We start from the raw sequence: 13,124 nt of genomic DNA, 5'->3' as shown, positions 1-13,124 counted from the left end.
TCATCTCTTCTTCTCCCTCCTTTCCTTTCCCTTCCTCTCCTCATCCCATCCCACCCCATCATATCTCATCCCTTCTTTTGCAAACCTTTCCTCCCCCCTCCTTCCTACTTCCTTCCTACCCCCTCGTTCCCGCCTCTTCATTCCCCACCCCTTTCTTTCCCCTTCCCATCATCTGTCTTTCCCCTTCCTCTGCCCATCCCATCGCGTCCCATCCCACACTACACTTCCCAGCGGGCGGCGGTGCTGGCGCATGCGCGTTGCGGGCGCACCCCCCCCCACCCCCCTCCCCGTGTTGTCCCTCCCGCGGGCGGGTCGGAGCCGCGCCGTGGGGCCGGGCGACGCGGAGTGGAGAGATGGCAGCGTCGGGGCTGAGGTTCGACGGGCGGGTGGTGCTGGTGACAGGTGCCGGAGGAGGTGAGCACAGGCTGGGTTTTCCGCACCCGCGGGAGACGGCGGAGCTGCTCGGGGGAAGCCCGGGCGGTGCGGCTCCTCGGAGCCGCTGCTGCCCGCGGCCCTGGCAGGTGCCCTGGGGGCGGCCGATCCGGCTTCGGGGGGGGAAAAGCGGGTTGTTTCTGCAGAGGAGAGAAGCGAAGGGCTGCGGGAGAGGTGCTGTCTCCGTGCCAAGGCTGTGCAGGGGTCAGGGCCGTGCCTCCTGCTGCCGTCGAGAGCTGCTGCCGTCCGAGGCCGGCCTGGCACTGCCCACGTTGGAAACGCGTCCGAACGTGGGGGATTTTTGCTGTTTAAACACATGCGGGGAGCAGCGCCGCTGCGCCCCTCTCAGCAGTGTATGTCCTCCTCCAAGCGCTGTCCTGGTATCCTAATTCCTTCCACCTGAGCCTTGGACGTGGTGTCTGAGGCGTGTGACCCGTGTGGCTTGGCACAGTGCTGCAGCAGCAGGGCTTTCATGTGTGCTGTCGGTGCTGCAGAACGTAGCCGCCCACCTGCGCCTTCCCTGCTCGCGTTTCTCCCGAGAGCCGGCCTGCAGGCAGGTGGGAGAGGGAGGGAGAGATCTCTGTCAGCTGCAGGGCTGGCCTGCGCTGTTGGTGGTCTGCAGGCTCGATCTCTCCAGGGAGCGTGGTCTGCCGTGGAATGCTTGGTTCTGCCAGGAAATGTTTTTGTATTTCTTGTTATGGCATGGGGTTGGTTGGTTGGTTGGGTTTTTTTTTGTTTGTTTCTTCCCCCTTTGATTTTTTTTTTTCTGTCTCTGCGTCCATGCTTTGACCTTTGCCTACTTCGGTGGTTAAGCAAAAATATGGGCTGTCAGTGTGGATGAGTGAGAGGCAAAGTTTGTGTTTGTGATGAGCTCTTTAGGAAACTTCTTTAGCCGTACTCTGAAAAGGTTCTGCCCTCTCCACAGTGGAGTTTTGCTCTCATTTTGTGGTGCTGCACATAGCCAGAGGAGTCATTCTGGGGCTGTAGATTAAGTGATATCTTGTGAAGAAGATGTTTTGGAAAGCACTGAACAGTCTGTATACATCACCTGAAGGTGACCAACCTGATAATAATTGAGACTGAGTTTTTTAATGGTTTTACCAGATCTCTATTTGTGGCCTTTTCGCTATATAGTGTTTCACTGAAGAACAGGTTAAGACCTTGCGTAATAGCAAAACAAGGTCACTGTGGCAGCAACAAAACTTCTAAAAAGAATTGCACTGAGTAAAAGTTGCATGTCATAAGTGTGTTTACAGTGACCCTTGTACTTGTAGGGTTAGACTGCTTGAAAATGGTTTAATTGATTAAAATGGTTAATAGAGAAATTCCTCTTGTATGTTTTACTTCACAACAGCTTTTTAGTAAGTGTTGATTACATTTAAGCCAAGATTAAGGGAATCTGTTATCTACAGGTTAGTTCTCATTTTGCTTTTATTTAATTTACATCACTGTAGTTAGATTGCATTACTAATAGCATTGTTTTTCAGCATTGATTTTTTTGGATTCTGGTGAACAGATCAGAGATGGGAATTTATTTAGACAAATTAGAATCACTGTTTTGTGTCAAAGTAATACCTGTTTTCACACACACACATACCTGAAAAGTGTTTCTTTTCACTTTGAGCAGATCCTCTGTGAATTACTGTGTTGGACGTTGTTTATGTAATCTATTTTGATTTTTTTAAAGATTAGTTTTGATTCTCAGACGTTCAATCCTTGCTTAGCAGTTGAGAAGGTGAGCTCATACAACTCAGCCTGAGTTTTGTGCACTTCTCTGTGGCTTTTCATAACACAACAAAGAAAGGTTTTCTTGGACTTGGGTTACATGAGCAGTGGGTGTATATGCATCTCACATGTGATACTCTCCATTCCAGAGGCCTAAGGGAGTCTTAAGGAAATTTTCAATTTATTGTTGTGATATTAGCGTGCTTCAAAACAGTATATACAGTTCTTCTTTTTTTTTCCCTTTTTTTTTTTTTTTTGAGAAGTGGCTTTGAATGTCCAGGTGAGGTGAAAAGAGATACTGTTTGTATTCAGAGAAACTTTCTTCTGACTGATGATTTTTTTAATCATTCCAATCTTCTTTTTTTTTTGAAAGGAATAAAAAAAAAAAGATCAGTGCCATTAATCCCAACAACTTTTTATTAGTACAATGGATAGTATATCTGTAAATCATTTATTGGAATGAATGTCAAACACAACTGGAATCTAAGCCCAAGTGAAGGTTCAAGACCCTTGCTTTTGTTTGTAATGCAGAAATGACAGTCTTCTCTTAGGACAGGCAAACTATATATCTGTTTGGTGATTTGAGGTATTAGGCATGCCTTTGTATCCAAATGATTTTGTCAATATATCTTCAGTCACAGTTAAATCTTGAGCAGTTTCTTTTGCAAATCTTAACTTTAACTAGGAAAGTATCTTATTCACTTAGTGCGTAATTAATTAACTTGAAACATCCTCTCCTTCTTCAGTGTTACGATAGGATATTAAAGGTTCTTCCTTCCAAATGTATTTTTCTATCACAAGCACAAACTCGGCAGCATACAGCTTTTCCTGATGCTTCGGTTGGATCCAATAACAAAGAGTAAGCATGGTTTGTTTAGGGTTTTTTTTCTCTTGACTGGAAGTTTTACTTACTATTTATCTGTTTGTTTACTTTATGTTTTGTTCTTATAAAAGATTCTGAGCTCATGGGGGAAATAATGTTTTACTTTGAACCTGCAAGGTTCAAAGATTGTGTTGAATTGGTGCATTTCTTGTAACCAATTCATTTTTGTGTAGCTTTTGTCTGAATTGTGATCCAGGAAACAAATTCATTCTTGTTTTTAACTTTTTCTTTTTTTTTTTTTTTTTTTTAAACTAGGTTTGGGCAGAGCATATGCTCTGGCTTTTGCTGAAAGAGGAGCTTCAGTAGTTGGTAAGTTTTATCTTAACTAACTTGATCTAGAACCTTTGCCTTTTCACATAGCTTGCATTCAACAGTCCATGCCCTTTTTGACACTAACCTTTGTTATTTAATGGTTTTCTGTCATATCTTTTCCTGTTTAATTTTGCTTCTAAGCTTTATTTTCTTATGAAACAAGTTGCCCAAGTCTGTCCAAGGGCTCACCTTTGCTGGAAAGCCAGTTTGAGTCAGATCATTTCCTAGATTTAACTTTTATCTATGCATACAATTCTTTACTGTAATCTGTGGCCAGAGAGTGTGTTGTCTTAGGTAAATTCCACTCAGAAGCTTCCAATATGACCATGTGACTTGTCTTAAAGTGCCTTCTCCCAGGAAAGAAGTTACTGAAATGTGACTCAATAGCATTGTTTCTTTCTGCAGCTCATGGGACAGAAGAGCCCTCTGGTTTTTCTGTGTCAGTGCTATATAGCTGTCAGTAAAGGATTTCTGGTGGTTTTATAGTTCCTTGGTTGAAGCTTAGCAGGACATATTTAGTTGTGAAAAATGCTGTATCACAAGGCAATCCTGAAGGTTAAGTTGTATTTTGGGTAGTCATTGGCAGTCAGCATTGCCATTTTTAGATTGGCTCTTAGGAAAAATCTATTCACTGAAAGGATTGTCAGGCACTGGAATGGGCCAGGAAGTGATTGAATGACCACCCCTGGAAGTATTTAAAAGATGTGCAGATGTAGCACTTAGGGACATAGTTTACTCCTGGACTTGGCGGTGTTAGGTTAATGGTTTGACTTAGAGGTTTCTAGCCTAAATGATTCTGTGATTTTATGATTTTGCTGCCTATAAATGAATTTGTACAGGTACTGTTGATGAGTTCAAGATTAAATCCTCAAAGAGATTATGGAACAAGACCTTGCTGACTTTTTTTTTTTTTTTTTTTTTTTTTTTTTTTTTGGTAGTTTTCTAATGACAATGCCAATCTCAGTTTAAAAAATTTCATAAAATTGTTCAGTTTTACTTCATTGATTAAAAATGAGTATGCTCTGTCACAGCCACTGCAGTCTTAGGCTCTTTTTGACTGCATGTTTTCAACTGAAAATTGCATGATGTAAAGCTTGGGCTTAAACTAATGTTATACTTGTAATGTTTTGTTGTTAGGGGCTTTTTTTCATTGCTCTGTCCCACTAATGGAATTAATGTTTTTGAAGCCTAGAATAGCTCAACTCTTTCTTGCATACTCATCTTTGTTTCAACTCCATTAGTGCCTGTGCTCAGCCTAAGGTACTTTGCCGCCTCTGAAAATTTTACCAAATATTTAATTAAGTTTTTGTCAGCAAATTACTATTGAACTGTGGGATAAGCATATATATACTTGTCTGTGGTAGAAAGTTGTAAGGTTTTAACAGAGCTGAATGGTTTATATATGTTTACCAACCAAATTGTTCATTCTTCTTTCCCGGGTATTGTTCCTGATTAGCTTTTCTTTAATATAATGGATGTTGCAGACTGAGCAGTCTGCCTGTGTTGCCTATCCTAACACATCGCTACACTTAGGAATTTTCCTTAATCCTTTTCACTTGAATTGCATTGGCTGCATGTTTGGATTTTTAGATATTGATCTATTAGCTTAGAGATTTTTGTCTCCTTTGTTTTTTGCATCAGTCTGTTAAGGTACTTCATGCTTCAGGATGGGCATTTTTTGGGTTTGGTTTGTTGATAGTTGGTTGTTTTTTCTGTTTTTTTGACATGTCTTTCCCCTTTTGATACTCACTTCTTCTGAACTTCAGCATTTTTATTTACTCACAAATCTTCTGTCATGTTTTTACTTTTCTCTTGAAGTGCTGCACACAAAGCTGAATATAGGTTTCCAGATGAGACTTCTTGATCTGGATAATACAGAGTGATTTTGTGGTGTATCCTGCAAGCCATGTTCCTGTTTACATGGAGAGTTAAAAAAAAAAAAGGCACAAAATGGGTCTCTTTCATTTTGTCATGATATAACAGACTTGGCATTGCTGTTTTTCATCAAGACCAGCAAGAATATCCTGCATATTTTGTGGATTTCATTGTGTCTGGCTTCTTGAGGTTAGAAGTTAGAAGGCAGAAAGCTGGAATTCATCATAGCAAAAGACTGTTTAGCACAATACCAGTGTTGCATGTAAATTCAGTCAATTCTGGCTTTCTTGCAATTCCATTTTGAACCATTTAAAAAACTTCTTGCCATTTTTTGAACTACTTTGTCCAAATACAATTTTTATGGGATTTTTGGGAGTATTTTTGTTCCTTGGTAATTCTGTGAAGCTGTGGGATGTGCAGGAGTCCAGCACAGTGTGGCAATGGTACATTCCAGCTGCCGTTAGTGACGCGTGCCCCAATGTGGAGGGCAGCCTGGAACATCTGTGTGTGTCAGGTGGCCCTCTTACCCCACAGGAGCAGGATCTGAATCTCCAGAGAGCGCACTTCTCACTTTGTTCAGACCGCTGGATCTCTTCTGTGGTGGTGTTGACTAGTAACAGTTTAGCTACTCTGTTAAACAGGAACAAAGTCTTGCCAGTCTTGCTTAGGGTTCATGCAACAGTTAGAGACTGGAATAAATTGCCTATGATTGGGGTGTAATCTAGATCTTAATCTCTGAACTACAACACAATTACAGAGGTAGCCTGGGCAAAGCAAGCAAGTTGAATATACATGGTGGAGGGGGGAAGAAGGATCTGTTTTCCATGTTATTTAAAGAAAAAGGGATAATGTATGTTGTATTGCTTTTAAAAAAATAGTCATATGTCCTACTATTTTTCTCTTGTCATCTGTAGTTCTCAGTAAGATCCAGATGCAGCAGGTTTTATTAATACTCCTTATAACCTCCAGCATGATAATGAAGTAAGGACAGACCATGATATCTGAGTGTTAACAACAAAAATTTCATTTCTTTGTCATGCACAGTGAATGATCTTGGAGGTGATTTTAAGGGATATGGCAAAAGTTCCTCAGCTGCTGACAAAGTTGTCGATGAAATCAGAGCAAAAGGAGGGAGAGCAGTACCCAATTATGGTACGTTATATTTCCAGATGAGTGTAATGCTTTATCTGTAGGAATAGTGGACAAGTTAAATGAAAAGTTGATGCTGCTTAGTGAAAGACTACTGCCAGCTTACCAATAACATATACATTAAACAAACATGGTATCACATGGAGTGGAGAGATAGATGCTAAAAGCAGATGCATTAATTGCCTCTTTTAATTAAGTTTCGTCTACTAATGCCCTTCCCTTTCGTCTGATTTTTTTTAACATTGAAGTATTAAGCAGCTGTCTGTCTGCAGTTTTCAGAGGCAAAATGGGAATGGATAGTTCTTATTTGCTTTGCTACATGTTTTTCTTGCAGTGGCAAATGTTGTGCCATTTAGATTTGCTGTGTAGGATTTGCTTTAGACCACATGCAGATAATGGCTGGATTTGAATTTAGTTTTCTAAATTAAGGTTTTTTTTCCTAAAGTTTTTTAAGGTTTTTTTTTCTAAATTAAGTTTTCTCTGGGGCTGTACAGAATTTATTTTTCTTAGCTCTGTCAAATTAGTTGTCAATATCCTGGAAGTGCAGTGTATCCAGTTAATTTCATTTGAGAATTTGTACTTTTTTCTTACAGATTCCGTGGAAGATGGTGAAAAGCTTGTGAAGACGGCCCTTGAGGCTTTTGGGAGGATAGGTACAATTGCTAAATTCATGTTGAAACTTGTTTGCAAGTGCAAAGCCATTATAAGCAGTGCAATTAACAGCATGTGTATGAAATACATTTTGACAACAGCAGTATTCACCAACCCTTGATGCCTGTAGTCAATGAAATCTAATAAGGGGCTTTCAGCTTTTAATCTGAATGATCAAATTTTCTGGGTTTTTTGGTAGTTTTTGGTTTTTTTGTTTTGTTTTTTTTTTTTTTTTTTTTTTTTTTTTTTTTTTTGTTTGGTTTTGTTTTTTTGTTTGGTTGTGGGTGTGATTTAACAATTTCTGTCACAAAGCATGAGGTCTATGAAGTGGTATAGCTGGCTGCATAGAATTAGCACAAATAATGTTGCTGAAAGCAACATTTCATGTTTTGTAAGCTCTTCTGCTTACATAAGGTCAACATGCATTAACAGAAATGAAAAAAAGAAAACCCTAAGGTATTTTATCTAACAATTAAAACTCTTCTTAACCATGTGATTGTCACTATTTAAAACCATTCAGTGAGTTATCTCAGGATTAAATGGCTTAAAGTACACATAAACAAAGCCAACAGGAACCCAATTAAATATCTGACAAGAAATTGCTATGATCCAGGTCACTTTATCAGCTTTGAGACTCTGTAGTTCCTCTAGTTATCATTTGGGCTACTGCAACAAAGTTGGTGGCACAAACTGCATAATCAGGGCATTCTGAAATTCAAAGCAGACTTCAAAACTTTACAGGATGGCTGCATCCTGCAGGTATTGAATTCCTAGGCAGCCAGCACTTCACAGCTATGCCTCCCTTTCAGATTTTGTCCCATTGATGTCCCTGTCAGATTGAGACTTGTTTGTCCTGAAGTATTATATTGTAATTTTTGTCCAAGGGTAGAATTCATTAATCAGGACAAAGAGCTATAGAATATATGTAATATGATGTGTATGTCCAGTGTTCTTGTCTATATATATTTGGAAGTGGGAGAAAAATAGAATCAAGCTTGTATTCTATTAGTGCATTGAATTAGTTACCTTTTTTTTATTTCAGATATTGTTGTAAACAATGCTGGGTGAGTATACCTGTCCTGTTTGAGTGTGGGCTGTCCCTTTTGTGTAAACAAATGTTGATATTGCATTTGTTTTGTTTTCTTAATGTTGCATTTTAGTATCCTGAGAGACCGTTCCTTTGTTCGGATAAGCGATGAAGATTGGGGTGAGTTGATTTTAAAATGACTTCAGAATGTTCTTTCTGTGCAAAAGGTGACATGTACATCCCTCCCACGGGAACAAGAAAGAAAAGAAGGCAGAGAAGGCTTACCTTTTGCCCTGCAAGCTTAGTGGAAAGCTGCTTGTGTTCAGTGTGCAAACCAGGTCTGTGCTGCAATGCATGGTAGGTGTATGTAGTTCCAAAGGGGAAGAAGGGCTTTTCTTCCCACTCCTGTTTGCCAAATGCAGTAAGAAAAAGAGCCATGTGAATTACACACAATAGTTTTTGTGAACAGAACATTCCTAGTGCCAGCACTGAGTGGCTGAATACTGAATAGGCTTAAAAGACCCAGAGCTAACCAGAGAGGAAAACAAACTGATGAGATAAGGGACAGAAGAAAAAGCAAAACCTTCATTGAGATGGTAGATGATGATAAGCCAGTGGAGAAGACTTTTACAAAGATAGTCTGTCTTCTGTACTTCTTGTCTGAGTCTGTTTAAGTGCAGGAATTTTGAATGCTTTTGAGTTCTGTACAGGAGAGGCCCATCCAAGAGGTAGTATATGTGGGCAGCCCCTTCATGATCAGTGCATCTTCAGGCAAGTACTGAAAAATGGTGTGTGAGGAGAAAAAACAAAAACAACAGCAAAAAAAACCACCAAAAAAGCACCAAATAAAACCAACAAAAAAACAGTGTGAAGGGAGTGCATGAAGAAGAGCCATGGTGCGTTTCATGCTGGGAGACAAATCCTGGAATTATTAAACTGACATAAATTTGTTCCTAGATGTAATTCACAGAATTCATTTGAGGGGATCTTTCCTGGTAACCCGAGCTGCATGGGATCATATGAAAAATCAGAAATTTGGCAGGTAAAAATGTGTCTTCTGTTCTGCATTTTTCAGTAGGGTATAACAGACTGATGCATGCCCAAATAGTGAAGGAGGAATCTTACATTCTTTTCTTTCAGTTTGTCAGGGTTGAAGGAAAATCAGTGAAAATGTCTTTACAGTTCTGATCTGTCCTCTCTGTTTCCTCAGGCAAATAAAGTTTATATATATATTTATATTTAAACATATTTTTCTGGCTCTCCCAAATAGAAGTTGTAATTATGTAAAAATACCATTTCAATTAATGACCACTGGTTAGAAATATTTGTTACTTGTATGCTACTGCAAGTTTGAGGTACTCTTGTTTGGTCCTCCTTATTCAAATGACTGGTACATGCAATTCTGCTCATAGGTCATGGAATTTTTTGTTTGATATTTGGTTGACGTGAGTTTTCTTTGTTAGTCAGTTTTAACCCTTTGGACAAATATACTTGTCTTAAAAAATTATGGGGGTGTTCCTAGTCTGTTTTTGGTATGTATTACTGCTAACTCAAAAAAAGTGCAGTGAAATCAGATTTTTTTCCATTTTTGTGGTTTTATCAAAAACCTTATCAAAGCACTGATTATATAAATCTTAACCATACCCACGTGAAAACCCTATCCACAGCTGAAAACTGTGAGCTGTTTTCTCATCCTGTGACCTAAATAACATTCATTCTCGTCCAGGGAAGTGAACTATGAGGACAGTGGACGTCTTAAGTCTGGGAGTTTAAATTATTTCTTCAAAAAGAGCTTGATTCTAGAGTTGCATCCGTTTAGGATAATGTTTCCCTTGTCTCTTTTTCTGTATTTGCTCAGATAACAGTGGTAGTGAGTGCTTCTGAAGTTTATGGATAGACATGTGCCATCTGCAAAATACCTGCTTTACACAGAGTTTGTAGCTTTTCTTCATCATATTGAACCAGTACTTGGAACACTTCTCTTTACTTAGGTTAAAAACATTAGATTATTGGCAGTGAGGGAGATAAAAAAAGTGAAATATATGTTGATCCCAGCTATGCAGTGTGTTTACAAGTAGATTTGAACAACATCTGATAAGGTTTTGTGTTGGTTTTGCATGGCCTGGTTTTTGGTAGTGCGGGGAATCACAGAGGTGGCTTCTGTGAGAAGCTGCTGGAATCTTTCACTGTGTCCAGCAGAGTCAATCACTGATGGCTCTGACGATGGACATGCTGCTGGCCAAGTCTGGGCCAGTTAAAGGTGATGGTAATGCCTCTGTGATAACAGATTTAAGAAGAAAATCAAAACAAAAGGACAGGCAGTTTTTTTCTGCCTAGAAAAGAGGAGGAGGTGAAAACATGTGAGGGAAACAGCATGGCAAAGTCAGTGGAGAAGGAGGGGAGGAGGTGCTCCAGGTGCCAGAGCGGAGATTCCTCTTCAGGCCGTGGTGAGACTGTGGTGAAGCAGCTTCGCCTCTGCAGCCCTTGGGTATCCACAAGGATGCAGAAATCCACCCACAACCCATGGGGATTCATGGGGGATGCAGAGATCCACCTGCAGCCTGTGGGGGAGGTGCCCACGCTGGAGCAGGTGGATGTCTGGAGAACCCTATGATCCAGTGGAAAACTCGGTGGAAAGAGATGGCCCTTGTTCCAAGCTAGAGCAGCCTGTCCTTGGAGGACTGCACCCTATAGAAAGAGTGACTCATGTTGCAGCAGTTTTGGGAGGACTCTCTGCATGTAGGAGGGGCTCACATTTGCAGCAGGCGTGGTTTGGCTGCTGCTCATGAGAGTGGACCCACGCCAGAGAAGGTAATGGAGAACTGTCTTCTGTGGGAGGGACCCCTCACAGGGGATGGACTCCTCTCCTGGAACAGTGGAAGAAAATTCTCAGTGATAACAGACTAAGCCACCATGCCCTGTGTCCCTGTGCTCTTGGTGGGAAGGAAGGAGGGGTTGACGGAAGAAAAGGGCTTATTTTACTTCTCATTATACTTCTCTGACTCTCTTAGTAATAAATTCACTTTGTACATTTAAATTGAGCCTGTTTTGCCCTTGAGGTGTTTTCTCCCAGTCCTATCTCAACTCAATTAACCCTTTGTTAATTTTTTTTCTCTCCCCTGCCCAGCTCTGGCAGGGGAAGGTGAGTGAGCGGCTTTTGTGGGTGCCTGGCATTTGGCCAGTGTTAAACCATGACAGGCTTTCTTTAAAATTGAAGGTTTAGACCCATTTCTATTGAATTGAGATGACCTGCAGCACAATGTTTTCTTGCCTCAAACCAACTGTGAGCTGCAGTGGTTTTAGAACTCTTGTATGAGCAGTTCAGTCACCTCCAAAATAATAATGGGAACAGCAAAGAACAAGACTTGCCTTTTCTGTCTTCTTTTGTCATGCATTTAATGCATATTAGAATTCTTTGAATGTCAATTCTGTGAGAATAGATCTACAGATATTACCAGGTAGATAATATTATGGGAAGTAATTTTCAGTAAAGTAATTTTCTTTTGAGTGCTGAAACCTTTTATTAGTTGTGAGAATAATGCCCCTTGAAATGCAGATAGAAATGAAATTACTTTTCTCTATACAGGGCCCAGTGTCACAGAATGTCTTGCCTAGTGTTGCAATATCACTCAGAAAACCTCATTGACTTTGTTAGTTTTCTGCTACTCTGCCAATGCTTCAGGATTTGTGAGATGTTTGCTGCCCATCAAACATTAGTTACCCGATTGTTAGCAAAACCAACAAACAATATTTTCGTACTTGCACACTTTGTTTTGTGGAATATGGGGTCTATGATGCCAAAGCTGGAAAATGCTGTTATGTAGAATCAAATAACTTGAAGAAATAATTTAATTTTTTTTCCCTCTCTTTTCCCCTAAGAATAATTATGACATCCTCAGCTGCTGGAATATATGGAAACTTTGGTCAGGCAAACTACAGTGCTGCAAAACTTGGCCTTTTGGGTCTTGCAAACACAATTGCAATTGAAGGTCGGAAGTATAACATCCACTGCAACACAATTGCTCCTACTGCTGGATCCAGGCTGACCCAGACTGTCATGCCACAAGGTGAATAATTTAACATTTACATGTACTGATATTTTTCAGTGAATTGAAGCACAGAAAACTTTCTTACCTCTTAGAAAATGGAAGTCCTTCACACTTCATGTACTACCAATTCATTTTTCCTACTGTCTTTGTCTTTGAACTATCAACTTATTTGCTTTGTCTGTTGTGAGGAATTCTTACTTTCTGCCACAAGACAGGAAGCAAGTTTCCTCATTTGCAAAAGCAATTTCATGTGGCAAGGCTCTTTAATTGTAATCTCTTCCAAGATCCTCCTACACTAGTGGAAAGGCTTGTTTGTTTCATCACATGTGACATCAACTATGTGCATAAGGTGTCTGCACTTGTTACATTATTGCCTAATTGCAAAATACTGGGTTTTTGCACAATGTGTCATATGTGTACTTAGTAGTTTCATGATCAGCAGGAGATGATAGTGAACTGAGTTGCTTAATTTTTTTTTTTTTTTGTTGAGGAGCTACGAATCTTTGAAAGTTTGAACAGGTTTAACAGAGTATTGCATTGGCAAATTCAGTAAGGAGCATGTTAGGAGACAGTTGTATGTAAGTGTAAATTTAGGATAAATAGACTGACTTTGGCAAATGACCAGAAGAAAGAAAAATAATTTGGAAAACAGGTCTGTTAGAGGAAATTGCTCAGAAAATCTTCTAGACTCAGCCTATTTAATTTCACTCCTGACCTCCTTTTCCCTTATGATGGGCAGATTTCAAAGCCGAGGAAATCATCATATTCATCAGACTGATAGACGGGGTATTGGAGAGTAATATATTTTGTATGTTGGGAACAGACTGAATACTTGATTTTGTTTGACTGAAGTAGCCTGGTTTAGATCTAAATAATCTGGATGATCATGACTCTAGCAGTTTTAGAAGTTGTAGGTTCCAGTGATTTATGGCAATTTTTTATAGAAGATCCAAATACATGAAGCATGCAATGTAAAATGGATTACAGTGGCTGGCAATTTCTGAAGATATTTAATCTACAT

General features: G+C 40.0%; 1 protein-coding gene across 1 annotated transcript in view; it reads left to right on the top strand.

Annotated features, from left to right (window-relative positions):
- Window positions 1–304: 304 nt before the first annotated feature.
- Window positions 305–13,124, top strand: part of HSD17B4 (hydroxysteroid 17-beta dehydrogenase 4) — a 69,898-nt gene continuing 57,078 nt past the window's right edge. The window contains exons 1-8 of the mRNA XM_053968921.1: window positions 305–414; window positions 3,296–3,349; window positions 6,272–6,379; window positions 6,970–7,029; window positions 8,070–8,091; window positions 8,188–8,234; window positions 9,012–9,096; window positions 11,934–12,121. Coding sequence (XP_053824896.1) covers window positions 354–414; window positions 3,296–3,349; window positions 6,272–6,379; window positions 6,970–7,029; window positions 8,070–8,091; window positions 8,188–8,234; window positions 9,012–9,096; window positions 11,934–12,121 — 625 coding nt within the window. The 5' untranslated portion in view covers window positions 305–353. The remainder of the gene's footprint in view (window positions 415–3,295; window positions 3,350–6,271; window positions 6,380–6,969; window positions 7,030–8,069; window positions 8,092–8,187; window positions 8,235–9,011; window positions 9,097–11,933; window positions 12,122–13,124) is intronic.

Source organism: Vidua chalybeata, chromosome Z (genome assembly GCF_026979565.1).
Source record: "Vidua chalybeata isolate OUT-0048 chromosome Z, bVidCha1 merged haplotype, whole genome shotgun sequence".
NCBI lineage: Eukaryota > Metazoa > Chordata > Aves > Passeriformes > Viduidae > Vidua > Vidua chalybeata.
The sequence above is the reverse complement of the archived record's forward strand: the minus strand, read 5'-3'. Positions and strand labels throughout refer to the sequence as shown.